Here is a 14,972-nt window from a genome sequence, read left to right on the forward strand (position 1 = left end):
ATGACGATGACGGCCAGGAGCAACCTGCCTCCCCTCCCTCTCCCCCCTCACCCCCACCCTCACCTGCCACTGCAGAACCAGAGGCCGACCAAGATGCCCCCTAAATCTGATATTTCCTCTGGCTGAGCACCCACCCACTCACCCACCCCACCCCAGGGCTGTGCCAGATCCTCTTTACCACAGAACATGAATAAACACATGGGCCAATATTTCCTCTGTGGTGATAAATAATTATGTTAATTAAAGACCGTATTCGTTGAAGGGATGGATATCGCCCTCCACTTTTTATGCCAGAGTTTTAGTCAAAGATCTGTTGAGAAATGTTTCAGCTAATTTGGTCAAACCTTGAAATTATAACGATCTGATGCAATATTGTGCGATGTCACATGATCTATACGCGGTTTGAGCCCAAGTTATGAGTGATTCAGCTACTAACACCAAATTTTAGCTCAACATCTGTAAAACTGACGAGTTACAGCCATTTTTGTTTTGGCCCAGAATGCTTTGCTGCAGTGGCCACGACGAGTCGAGTCGACTCCAAACGTGAATCTAGTGAGTACTTTCTGAAAGTTTTAATCCATTCAGTGATTCGTGGGATATTTTGTTAGTGATACAGACAAACGCACCAGAATATTATTGCTCTTTGGCTTTTGTTGGCGGGTGATAATAAACAGATGCAAAACTGGTCTTTCTGTGTATTCACGTTCTGTTTCCAGTACTGTACACCCTCCATGTAATGAGGGTTCTTGTTTCCTTTTTGTGTTTCTCCCACCTTGGCTTGGACTCCCAAACATGCCGATGGCTTTTACAGCTCAGCTGCTGTGATGTTTACAATAGACGTCAGTCATTTATGTAAAAATGGTTGAACCATGTGTTCATCAGTCTGCATTTCCCTCTGTTTGTTTCTGGCTGATTGTCCTCTCCCTCTTCCTCCCTCCTAGCCCCCACCTGCTTATAGTGGATGAACTTATTAAAAAAAACAGTGGCGGCACTGAACTCTTATCTACTGACTCAGAGCAAACAGTTCTACGTCTGCATGAGTTTGAATGACAACAAAGGAGAAATCATCACTCCTGTTTTTTTTGTTTGTTTTTTTCCCCTGTTAGTTTTCAACAGTCTGGACTTTTTATTTGAATAGAAAAATTGTTCTAAGAAGTCAGGGTACTAAAAATGGATGTAAACGTAAACGAGTCACACAAGCTTTGGTGAAAGCCATAAAACAACTAGCGCAGTGTTAGCGGAGACAGCGAGAATCAAAACACTTACTTGGAGTTGTGTTTTTATATTTTGTGGCACATTTTTGTATATTTTGAAATGCTATCCAAGGCGTTTTGACCTAATGGTAGGATTTTAAACTGAAATCCAATGCCATTAGTCAGATGCCGTAATCAGCCTTCATACGGTGAAGCTTCAGAGCAGCTGTTCGGATTATATGAAAGTGTTGAGTAAAGCTGAAACTAGTAACTTGCTTATAAGATAAAGGGGCATTGCTGTTTTATATAAATAACAGAATAGCCTAATTCCTCTAGAAGCACCCTAAAGGTTTTTTTTGTTGTTATTGTTAAACATTTCCTGTTGAATGCTACCATACTAATATGTAACGTGTATAACATTTAGCGTTATGTTTTCTTGCTTTGACATGCAGAAATGTATAATTCTTGTAAAAGATAGCTGTAAAAATGTTTGTTTCTCTTTATCTGGAATATATTCTAAATCTGAAAGAGGGAGGGACACTTTAAAGTCCACATAAATTACATTCTTTCCACACAGGCTAAAATCATGTTCAGAATGACACAAACTTTATATAAACTTTACTATAAACTAGGGATGCACGATATTATCGGCACGGTATCGGCCGATATTAGCGATAAAGTTAAATATCGGACATTCCATCAAAATAACTCACCGATATAAAAGGCACTGTTTATATATATATATATATATATATAAAAACATAGGGTTCTGTAATTGTATGACAACCCAGTGACAAGGATGCCTGCGGTGCCAGCACAACATTATGACATCACACGCACCGTTGAGTTTGGATTTGTGAAAATTTACACTGTTCGAGTGTTGTCATTGTGTTAGAGAGAGTAAATATCATGAATAAATTTGACATTAAACATAATTCAAGTTAAAGTGTTGCATCATTTTCAGCCTCCTTTTTTGGCGTCTGCATTTGGTAACAGACCAAACTGACAAAGACCATGCAGAATTATGTAGTATTTTAATTCCACAGCAGAGAAAGCTATGTACTCTCTGTAAGTAGGTCTAGCTAGGAAAAATATACATTGGTATTGGTTATCGGTCAAATAATTTATATCGGCATATCGGATATCGGCTAAAAATCCAATATCGTGCATCCCTACTTTGAACCACTGTAGCGTGTTGGTTGTGAATCAGTCTGTGTTCATTGATGAAGCTTGATCTCAGAATCTAAATCAGAGGTAGGGTTATGATGAGCACCGTGTGTGTTCTGTATGTGCGTGTATGAATGAGTTGTATTTGTATGTGGGACAAAATCAGTCCTGAAATGATCAAATAAAAAAACACCTGAAGTTTGATTCCACAAGTGTATTTCTTACCGTAAAAGGGTTGTGTCGCTCTTCCTTGTGTTTGGTCCTGTGTCAAAAGTTGTGTAGATCTGAGTTGTTATCCAAGACCTAACGTGTCAGGTTGTTTTCAGACAACGACAACAAAAAACTATATGGTTGCATTTGATACAGGGCCATTCTCAGCACCTTTATGTTCCTGTGTGTCTTAGAAACGTGATTTAATCCGTTGTCTTCCTTAAAACATTAGGACTATTCTCTCCAGTCCTTCCCTGTTGTTTTTTTTTTCAGTCTGACAGTTTGTGATGCTCTGCCAGGTGAGTCGTCTGAGGTTCTGGTTGCGTAAAGGCTCGGCCACCATCACGTTAAATACAAGGAGATTCATACGTTTAAAAAAAAAAACGAGCTAAAAGTTACTGTGAAGGGAAAGTGGGAGCAGCAACAAACTTACACACCTTTCCTTTTTATTCCCCTGACTTTCAGAGTGCCGGTGACCTGGATGACCCCTGGTAGCCGTGGCAACCGCTCCCCATCTCCTCCCGGTGATCCCGTGCATCCACCCAGAGGAGGATCGTCTCTCCATTGCGCCATGTCTTTCTCCACTAAAAGAGGATGCGTGGTGTGTGCTGGAATGCGTGAGTGTGTGTATGTTGTGTGTGTGTTGTGTGTGTGTGTGTGCGTGTGTGTTCGCAGCAGCGGGACAAAGACTACACCTAAACACGCGTACTGCTTTAATCCCGGAGGAAAAGCCGAATCACTTCTCAGAAAAGTCAAGATTTTATGAACTGAAGCGTCGTGATGGTAAAGATGATTTTTACCGTTTTTGTTTTGTTTTTCTTGAATGTCGAACACCCGACTCCACATGAGGACCTATTGCGTGCATGTTTTTGTGTGTGTGAGAGTTGGTACGTGTACGTGTTTAAACGAGGGCCAAGAGGACACACGCGGTGGTTAAAGTCTTTGTACGTTTTCGTTTTTTAAACTCGTTTTCATTTTTGCGTTCTTGGGTCTGACAATTACCGAACACCTTTGCTTCTTCCCTCTTTTAAAAACATACACACGCTCTCTCTCTGATCCACAAACCCATACACTGACCCCGCCACCCCCCCACGTCCACCCGTGGAAACATGTGCCACCTTCGCGGGGCACTGCGTGAAGACTTTGGTTCTACACGAACAGCTTTGTGGTTTTCTAATCATTCTCAATGGACGGCCATTGCTCGAGACTGACTGAACCTGAAGGACCTCTGGACTCTGATTGGCTCCTGCTGTGTAACAAGTTAAAATTTGGATTTTTATTTTTGTTGATAACCATTAGGAGGACGACGATAATCATGATGGGGGAAGGGTTATTACTGAAAAGCCAAGTGCAAGTTTGGACTCGTGGCTTTTTTTGTTTCTTGGAGGGTGGGGGGAGGGAGGGGTATTGTTGTATCACTGGTTGGACTTCCTGTATGAAGAGTGTAAGCCTCAACATCGTCACAGTTATCGGTTCATGAGACGGCAGACTGTTGTGACTGAGGGAAAGGCTTTCTTATTATTTTTTTTAATGTTGTCCATGAGGTTACTAGCTGCTCGCTGCGTAGAGTGAGTGAACTCCCAGTTTTAACCCTGTTCCTGGTTCTCAGACTGCATTGGTAATGTTTGTATTGCTGTTGTTTGATTGCACTCACATTTGATTACAGAAAGCGTCTATATATGAAATAAAATACCTGCCAAGGACTCGGTGGTGGTGTATGTTACTGCAAGAAATAATGTTTTTTCCTCAGTTTTTGTAGATTAATCTTTTTTTTTATTCATTTATTATTTTTTTTTTTTTTATGTTTTTGCTTGTAGAAGAAATAAGTCAAACTTATGAGGTGTTTTTGGAGAGAGCTTATGTTTCAGTGAGGACGGCGGTTTGGAGTCGCCCACATGATCCTGAAGTCCTGCTCGTTTTAGGGATTCTGCTGCTCCTCCAATCACGACCTCTACCTTCCAGAGCAGGGATCCTCGACTGGCGACTCCCCGAGGGAAAACGTGCGTCCTGGTATTTGAGAGATTTTACTTGTATTTCAAGCGACCCAAAAAAAATAATAACGAACAAGTTAGTTTATTATTTTAACTTATCAGTTTACTTGTAAATGTTTATCCAAGTCTTATAACTATCAGTCTGACTGCTCATTTATATAAAAAATAATAATTGTGGGTGTTTGAAATACACAGGTATTTTATCTTAAGTCTAATGTTTCTCATTCATATGTTAACTGTTGAAATATGCTGTTTTTTACTACAGCTCTAATCTGATACAGTAGTCCTTCGTTTATTGCGGGGGTTACGTTCCAAACCACCACCACCCCACCCACAATAAGTGAAAATCTGCAAAGTAGGGACGTTATATTTATTTTAGTATTTATATATAAAAAAGCTTTAGAAACCTTTCCCACACTCTTCAATGCTCTAAACTCTTAAACCTACGTAGTTTTAACAACACGTAAACTAAATTTTACTCTGCAGAACAGCAGCAGCTCTCGGTTCTGCTCGGTTCCAGTCCACCTCGGTTCTGTTTCTGCAGACCTACCCTGCCGGTTCTGTGCAGCCCTTGAGCACCAAAATGCATTTTGGAGGGATCCGGACTTTTGAACGGTCAGCTCAGGATCGGACGGTGGTCCAATTGAGACCAAATCTGGAAGAACAAAAGTCCTGGTGGGCTCCAGAGAGAAGCCAGACCTACAGCGACACCTCCCCGCTCGGAAGTCCTCGTGGGGCAGTTCTCAGATTCACCGATGAGTCTGGAGGTCCGGTTCGGTTCCGTGCGTCTCTCTGCATCTGCTGGGCGCCGAAGTCACTGTAATAAGCGCCAAACTTTTTCTGATCAGATCAAAATGTTCCTTCTAGTTTTTCAGCTGAAAGCAACGGGACTTCTGGGCATGGCCCTGTTGGCTTCTGGGAAATGTAGTCCTTATGAGCAGGGATACAGTGTAGATTTATTGAAAGCTACAAAATGGCGACGCCTGTCCGAAGTATTTTATTTTTTCGTTAACTTTTTATTGTACAGTGCTTTTTCTTGTGTTCAATCTTTGAAAAACCGCGAAAGTCAAACTGCGATGTAGCGAGGGACTACTGTATAATAAAATAGCTAAATTATGTTAATTAGATACATTTTAAATAATTTGTTTAAAAAGTGCCATTTCCTTGACTTTCTCATGTAGCAAGACTGAGAACAATTCTTTAAATAAACTTTGAGCCTTTTTTTTGCTCTTTGTGCTGAGATGGTGTAGAGGCAGGGCAGCGTTCAATCCCCAGTCAATGCACACCTTGTGGTGTCTCTGAGCAGCACACCTTATCCCCAGTTGCTCCCCGGGGTCTTTCAGCAGCTGCCCACTGCTCCATCTGATGGTGGATGGGTTAAATGCAGAGAGACAATTTCACCATTGTATGGGAGAATACATGCACATATTTGGTAAACTAAAATCATTTGAACTCAGCCGGTTATGAGTTGCTTATCAAAGTTTAAGTGATTACTTTTTACATTTATAAAAGGTTTAATAAAACCAGTTGGCAAGTGGAGTAAAGCTAATATTTGTTAGTCTATCAAGATAATGTTCACAGGCGTCTTTTCAGGTTGGTAAAAATTTAGGTAAACTGGTTTGAACACAAGTTAAAATGTGCCCATTAATAAGCACTAAAACACAAATATTACGGTAATCAGCCAAGAGCTGAGAAAAAACAAACATCAAAATTAAAATGTAACGAGTTAAAACGGTAAATGGCAACAGGTGCTACGTTTAGGCATCTTTGATTATCAGAAAGTTTGAGACTCTTTTCTAAAAAAAGCAGCTTTCAGTGTGTTTTAACCAGTTATACGACACAAGAGCAACGACCTGGAGAGATGCAATCACTGCCAGTTTTTAAAATGGTAAGAAAAAAAAAGTTGAATGTTATTTACACATGAACACCGTAAAAGATATTTACCAATCCTCCCAGGGCTGGATGTCCGAGCAAGCTCACCCTGAGGTCAGACTGTGCTCTATAAACATACACGTATATAAAACACATGAATAGTATTTTGTTGATTCCTGATTCGCGTCTTAAAAAGGTCGCGTTTTCAGGAACGTTAAAAAAAATAAAACAACGTGTTTCAGAGCTTTGATTCTTTTATTTCCACTGAAAAAAATCTGCCGGACTGAAACATGTTTTACAAACTACAGCAACACATAGGAGCAGGTCCATTTAAACATTTAAATATTAATGTTACGTAAAGAAATTTGAAAAAACTTGCAGAATGTGTTTAAATATGACAGTCATGGTGCCTTTAATCCAGAGTTTTTAATGTAAAACTAAAAACACAAACATGACACACTTAAAGTGTCCTGCTAAGAAACTTTACACACATATTTGCTTTTTTTTTATCTTTTAGAAAAAATAAACTGCCCCTCCACACATGCACACGCATTACTGATGTCTAATCTGTCACTCTGTCATAATTTGATCATAAACCCATAATCATAATCACATCGTATCTTAAAGGTGTTCTCAATCTGGTGTGGGATTATGCTATTGCATTGTGTGTGTATGTGTGTGTATGTGTGTGTGTGTGTGAAAGCAATCCAAATATTTTATATAGGGGGGTAAATTTAATTTGCTGATAGTGGGTGTGGGTGTTGAGCGTTCCTGCTGAGGTGCCTTTTGATTTCACTTTAAGCCTGATTTTACAAAACAATCGTCAGACTCTGACCTGCTAAAACGGTTTCTGTTCTCCACTTGTGTTCATCTTTAATCTCTTTCACTTTAATTTGTTTTTACAAGAGAAAACAACAAGATGAGTCGAGCGGGCGCAGGTCAACAGCTGAACAATCGGCCCGTTTTGTTCAGGCGTGTCTGCATTGTTGCAGCATGACGACAAATCCACCAGAATAAATATTAAATTTGTTGTCCAGATTTTTACATTCATACTCAAAGACAAACAGATCCTCTACACTAATGGTTGGACATTTGTAGAACAATTATTTCTGTTATATATTGTTATTTTGCAGCAGAAATATCTATAAATAAAATTTGTTGTTATTTTAGAAGAAATTTTTGTTTGCAGTATTACTATGAAATGTAGAAAAAAATGTTTTCATACAAGTTTGAAGAAAAGTGCTGGTAAAAATAGTCATAATTTGTTTATGATAAACTTTTTACAGTTGAAAGTTTTGTAAAATGTGACATAATATTGTGTTTTTTTGGACTATAAGGCGCACTAAGCAAAACAAAACAGTCAGATAAGTCAAAATGTATTCAACTCATTCACAATAACTCAACATTGTTCAGTTGTACCAAATAAAATCGGTGTGAGGTCAGTAAGCACAACCAGAATTAATACATAAGGCTCATTGTTGATTTTTGAGAAAATGACAGGATTTTAAGTGCGCCTTATGGTCCGAAAAATACAGTAATTGGTAAAACTCATAAATGTTTTAGGTAAAACTATGTACGCACTATTATAGTCAGGTTAACAACTGGACTATATGCATAGATCTGAAAAGAGCATGTGAAGTCTTATTCGAGAAGATTGAGAAGGATTCAGTGATCATCATCTACATAATCTGTTTAAAAGACAAAGGTTTCAAGAAATCAGGAGACGAAAAGATAAATCTTCATGTGCAGATCCTCGTGAGACACTGCGTTAAAAATAGACACAAATCTGAGGTCACTGCATGGATTTACTGTGAGGAAATTCATCTTTTGTTGCCCCACAACACGGAGTTTATCTGGATTTCTAATTAGATTTAATTTAACAAAAAAAAAAAACTCAGATTATTGAAGTTAAAACTCACTTTAAATAATAAAAATATATTCAACTAAAAGGTGCATGAAGCCAGAATATTAGTTAAAAAAGCCGCCTATGGGAAAATTATCAAATAATCACAGTTTGTACTGTAGAAATCTGTTCTGGTAGTTTCCAGAACCAACACCAGGTCAACGTCTCTACGGCAACCACCAAGCAAGAGACATCATGAAGACCAAGGAAGGCTCCAGATTGGTCAAAGACAAAACTGTGGAAGTGGACAGATCAAGATGGATTATTAAAGATATCTCAAACTGAACATCCAGCCAGGGCGGCATGGTGGCTGCTGCCTCTCGGCAAGGTTGCTGGATCGAATCCCGGTCGAGGACCTTTCTGGGTGGAGTTTGCATGGACTGGAGACCTGTCCAGAGTGTCCCTCACTTCTCGCACAGTGACTGTTAGATATGGGCACCAGTGACCCCCGTGACCCAAAAAGGAAGAAGCAGGTAAAGATAATGGATGGTTGGACAGACATCCAGCCAGGGCCCAGTAAATTTATTATTAAGAAACAGAAGTTGATGCCACCACAGTAGACCTGCCAAGAGAGGGTCATCCACCAAACCTGACGGAGGAGGTAAGGAGGGCATCAATCAGAGAAACATCCAGGAGACCAAAGATAACCAGGATGGAGCTCTTCTGCAGAGATGAGAGGATCTGTTCACAAGACACCATGTCTGAGTCGAATCACCCGCCTGTCATGCTGAGAACAGCATCCTCACAGTGAAGCATGGTGGTGGCAGCATCATGCTGTGGGGATTTTCTTCATCAGCAGGGTCTATGAAACTGGTCAGAGCAGGACAATGACCCTAAACACAACGCTGAAGCAGAACTTCACTAATTTAAGGAGGACCAGTTAAAGACTGGTCCAGTCTAAACCTCAGTCCAACTGAAAATCTCGTTTGTCGTAAAGATTCTTGGACACAAACGTCCAACCTGAAGAAGTTGGAGCAGTTTGATCATGAGGGATGAGCGAGACGTGTCAACAGAGGTGGGGTGAAAACATACGCATAAATCACTTTTTAGGTTAAGATGATTTAAAATACGTTTTGTTTTTTTTCCCATTTAACTTCAAAATATTTGAAGGTTTACAATTAACTTCCAGGTTTTAAGGCAACTAAACAGAGAAAATGTCTACGAGGTGAATTTGTCAATGAATGCAAGTTATTCCAACAAGTTCATCAGTCTGTGGAAATAATAAGTAAAATAAAGTGTCTGCATGATCTAAATTATATCAAACACGTTTAAAATCCTCTATTGAAGGTAAAAACGCAGAGTTTTGATACATACATGAGTTTTGACCATTTTGTTAGTTTTTCTTTTCATTTGACAGCAATTTCTGATATATTTTTTTCAGTTCACAGCATGTTCCCTGTAGCATTTATAAAGCCTGAAATACTTTAGACATTTAATTTACAGATTGTATTTACCTGTAACCTGCCTCGTGTTAGGGTAATTGGTTATATATTCATATTTTTACCTCCGTAAATGTTTGTTTCCTCTTTTCAAGTGAAGAAATTCAGTCTCGCTGGGCGTGCGTTCTTCGTTTCAGCGTCACCTGACCTGGCTGACCCCAACACAAAGATCAATCTGAATTGCTTTGTGTGCTGGAAAAAAAGATGCAAATGGTGTTTTTTTTTCTTATCTGGCAACTCGTCTGCTTTTTCTTTAGCGTGGCCATGTTCGCCCACTCCGGGCTTTTCAGTGGAAACAAGATTTTGAACTTACTGCCGTAACCTTTGTGACCGAGAGATTCTGTGAAGGCCTCGTGTTCCAAACTAAAGCAGAGTTTGAATGAAATGAGAGCGCTTTGTGAAACGCGCGCACGTGTGCATGTGTTTGTGTGTGTGTGTGTGTGTGTGCGTGTGTTTGTGTGTGTGTGTGTGTGTTTGTGTGTGTGTGTGTGAGCATATGATTTTGAGTGGAGTAATTTAGCAGATGAGCAGCTGGCCATTGTTAGAGGGATAATCTGGCTCTTGCTGCTCAGATAGGTTAACATCCAGCAGATTAGAGCAGATTACTCCCCCTCCGACCACACACCAGACACGACAGGAGCCAGCCGACTCCCCCCTGCCTCTTTCTCTCTCACCCCCGCCCCTTTCCCTTTACCTTCCTCAGTTTTACCCTTGTTTGTTTCACCTTCTCTGAACCGTTTTTACGTTCTAGTTCCAAACTGTCCCTTTCTTTTTTTCCTTTCTGCCTCCGACTAAAACTTTATTTACTTCAAGAAGATAAAATATTAAGAGTCCAAATACTTCTTGAGTATTTATCAGTTTTTCTAAAACCTTAGCTAAAATATAGAGTTTGGAGATTGGACGTTAATCAGTATAGCGGGGTCTTCTCCCTTCATTAATGGTAGCACAAGAACACAGAATACAGAACACCTGAACGTATAACCCAACTCCATTCTTTGAATTGAAAAAGCTCCTCGGATGAGAAGTGAAACATCTTCAGCTACAAAATAAAGCCCAGTTGTTTTGGTTAAAACCTTTTTTTGGATTTACCATGTCCTGGATGACTGCAAATCTTTACCAACTTTTACTGATGAGTTTTCAATTATAGCCCATTCAACATTTCTCACAACTATACAGATGCTGTTTGTATCTTGAAGGAAACAGGACTTTTAACGTTGAAAGAAATGTGTTTCTAAGTGACGAGACATGAATGACTGCAGACTAATCTAAACCAAGCAGGCACTCAACATGTTCACTTTAGTTTCACCATTTTAAAAGCTACATCTTTACTGGACATAGACTGAAGTTGCATTCATGTTTTCTTAAAAGTGGCCCGTAACTTCAATAATCTCCCAGGTCTGTCACTCATATCTATGTATAAGCTCAGTAACTTAATGCAATTTAATAGTAAAATGAATAAAAATATGTTATATTAGTGGTTGTGAACATTTGGGAGCATCTCAAATAGTCTTTTAAATTTACTCATTCATGTCACTGTGGGCTGTTAAAATGATAAATCTTTAGAGGGAATGAAAGTCAGAACTGATTTAACCCTGTTCATTCTTATGGACAACTTCATGCATGAACCTATCCAGACTAGGGATGCATGATATTGGATTTTTGGCCGATATCTGATATGCCGATATGTTTAAACTTATTTGGCTGGTAACCGATACCAATACCGATATTTTTCCCACTTACAGAGACTACACAGCTTTCTCTGCTGTGGAATTAAAATACTACATCATTTTGCATGGTCTTTGTCAGTTTGGCCTGCTACCAAATACAGATGCTGAAAATGATCTAACACTTGAACTTGGATTATGTTTAATGTCAAATTTGTTCATGACATTTACTCTCTCTAACACAATGACAACACTCGAACAGTGCAAATTTGTAAAGTTTCACAAATCTAAACGGCATGCGTGACATCATTGCCTTGTACTGGCACTGCAGGCATCCTTGTCACTGGGTTGTCATACAAAAACAGCACCTTTGGTGGAATGGCCGATATTTAACTTTATTGCTAATATCGGCCGATATCGATACCATGCAGATAATATTGTGTATCTCTAATCCAGAAGATTAATTCTTCATTCTCTAAAGGTTGCAAAGATGTGCTCATTCCCCAAAGTCTAGAAATATGAACTAAATGTAGTGAATTTGTGTCTCTACCGTTATGTCACACCATAATTCAGCTCTGGTGTTAATGCATTAGCTGCGCTCGCTTGTCACGCGTCAGAAATCCTAACGGCCAGTTGTTTGTTAAAGCTCCAGCTGTTTATTTTTGGACACAGGTGTTTATTTGTCAGGCGGCTGCTGTGTTAATCTCAGCCAAGCTATCAATTTAAAACCCTCCGAGTGGTGAGACGACACTAACAAAGCACAGAATAATTATGTTGTTATGGACTTTACATCTGGCACAACTGTCCTAATCTGTACTCTTAAAGCATTGCAGAGAAACACACATACGAAAAATTATTAGTCAAATTATGGGATTATTTTGTTTGCTCATCTGTCGGTAAGGTGATTGTTCTTCATGTTTGTGTCACCCATCTGGATACATATTTGTGAGGGTCTGTGTGTGTTTGTGACCTGTCGGGTCGTTTGAGCATCCACATGCAGGACTGTTTGAAACTGTCTTTGACTTTAGCTGCTTTTTTCAGCTTGTGCAGCGTGTGTGGTTTGAAAAGACAGGGACGTATACAAGTGTAGGACAAAAAGGTGTTGACGCAATGATTAATTCAGCCTGTGCCTGAATAATTCATAGATCAGAGGTAAGAGGCTCAGGAAACAAGCAAGTAGCTAAAAATGAGCTAAAGGCAGCCAAAGTTGTTATTTTTTGTAAAACTTAATGAAAAAAATATTGGATGAGGAAAAAGTAGGAACGTCCTCCCTGATCTGAACCTGAATGGTGTATGTTGGACTTCTGTGCTAGGCATGGGTTGTCCATAACGAGCACCATGTAGTTCATAAGTACCTGGTGCCAGTCCACCTTAGGCCAAAGGTTGATGATAGATTTTGTAATCATGTCGGAGCTGCGACCCTATATCTTGGACACTCGGGTGAAGAGAGGGGCAGAGCTGTTAACTGATCACCACCTTGTGGTCAGCTGAATCCGGTGATCAGGGATTCTGCTGGACAGACCTGGTAAACCCAAACGTATAGTGAAGAGGAACTGGAATCGTCTGGTAGAGCTCTCGATCCGTGTGACCTTCAATTCACACTTGCGGGAGAGTTTTCCACATATCTCGGGAGAGGTTGGGGTCGTGGAATCTGAATGGGCCATATTCAGGACTTCTATTGCTGATGTGGCTTCCAGGAGCTGTGGCCTGATGATGTCATCAGCGTCTGTTGCGGCGGTGGACACCAGCGGTGATGGAGGCCGGCAAGCTGAAGAAGAAGACCTTCAGGACTTGGCTGTCCTGGAGGACTCCTGAAGCAGCTGGCAGGTACAGGGTGGCCTGAAGGACTGCGGCTTCTGTGGTTGCGGGTGCAAAAACTTGGGCATGGGAGGAATTCGAGGGAGGCCATAGAGAAGGATTTTTGGTTGGCCTCGAGGAGATTCTGGCAAACCATTTGATGACTCAGCAAAAGAAAGCCTGCTAACCTGGACTGAGGATTTTGTTGAGCGGTGGACGAAACACTTCGAGAATCTCCGAAGTCCACCATGTCCACCTTTGAGGAGGCAGAGTCTGAGGACGTGGGGCAAGACTTGTCCATTACCCTGGCAGAGGTCACTGAGGTAGTCAGAAAGCTCCTCGGTGGTAAGGATGAGTAAAGTTCAACATTAAAAATATAAAAATGACAAATCCAAAAATCATCTCCTGATTGAGCTGAACGTTTTGATGGATGAACGGCTAACAGAAGGAGTTAGGTTTAAAAAAAAACAGTGAAAAATAAAAGCAGGACAACTATAGTCTAAATGGTGACAGCATCTATTAAAGATGACTCAATAACTTTATTTTTTGCCCCGTTCTGCAGGTGGCTCTAATGGTTCCTGGTAAAACAGCAGGATTAGCTCAGGACAGGGTATTGGGTTACAAACCAATCAGCTGGTGGGCTTAGTCGCTCAGGTACAGTTACTTGAGTACCTGCCATCCTCGGCTTTCCTTGACAAAGGTCACGACATGGTCAGACAGTGACCACACACCAGGAAAAAACGCTACGTTCATCTGTCCACATGTGCTTTGGAGGACAAGCCGAACAAACGATCACTTTTTAAAAAAATCTATGAATCTTATCTGGAAAACACAATTTAATAAAAGGCTAGACAGATGTTAGCATCAGGTTAGCATAAACCCTCTCATTCCACGCTCTCAGTCCGTCTCCTCGTTTGCCATTGTCCACCAGATTCTCCTGCGGTCCTGCACAGACTGAAGAAGCACCACAAAGACTCAGGAAGTGATTAGTGGCTTAACGAGGAGGAGGCTTTGGGGACGGGGTTGGGGGGGGGGGGGGGGGAGTGTTCGGCCTTTTCTAAGGGACTGATAAGGGGGTTAAAATTTCAGGGCTTAAGAGGTTAGTGTTAAGTTGTGGAGGTCAGCGGTGAGGTTAATTAGGAGCTGGGCTTTTGTTTACGAAGGATAAGGAGATGCAACGACGATTCACTTCGTCTCCTCTCAGTGCCGGCCTGAAAGTGTCATCCACCCGCTCTCCAGCCCCCCCTCCACCCCGGTGATTGTCCCAAGCAAAGACGTGGCTGAATTAACTTAGCCGTAACAATTAAAACACCCCTCCAATCACCGCACTGAGTATCTTTGCTGGAGTATGTTTGGCATGTCCTTTCTGCTTTTAATAGAAGAAAGTGTTTTCAAGCTGTGTGTGTGTGTGTGTGGGGGGGGGGGGGGTGTCCTCTGACCATGACTGTGGTGTGTGTTTTTTCATTGTTCTACTCTTGCATCGAAAAAGAAAGAAAACATGCTGCGTTTGTCTAAGGACTTCTTGAATGGAGCAAACTGAGCGACGCGACACGAGTACGTGAAACACAGAAGATACTTAAATAAAACAACAAACATTTAATTAAATTTAGAGCTTGTTCTGTCATAACCATCAGAAAAATATCAGTTGCATGCATCACTAACGTCAGTTTCAGTTTACACGACACCAACTTTGAGTGAGACCGCAGTTCGTCTGTTCCTGTGCACGACAACAGCAC

General features: G+C 40.7%; 1 protein-coding gene across 1 annotated transcript in view; it reads left to right on the forward strand.

Moving 5' to 3' along the window:
• ppm1bb (protein phosphatase, Mg2+/Mn2+ dependent, 1Bb) overlaps positions 1-3,779 on the forward strand; it is a 23,662-nt gene extending 19,883 nt beyond the window's left edge. Inside the window, exon 6 of the mRNA XM_037691504.1 lies at positions 3,036-3,779. Coding sequence (XP_037547432.1) covers positions 3,036-3,065 — 30 coding nt within the window. The 3' untranslated portion in view covers positions 3,066-3,779. The remainder of the gene's footprint in view (positions 1-3,035) is intronic.
• Positions 3,780-14,972: the final 11,193 nt, after the last annotated feature.

Source organism: Nematolebias whitei, chromosome 17, assembly GCF_014905685.2.
Source record: "Nematolebias whitei isolate Nwh7 chromosome 17, NemWhi1, whole genome shotgun sequence".
NCBI lineage: Eukaryota > Metazoa > Chordata > Actinopteri > Cyprinodontiformes > Rivulidae > Nematolebias > Nematolebias whitei.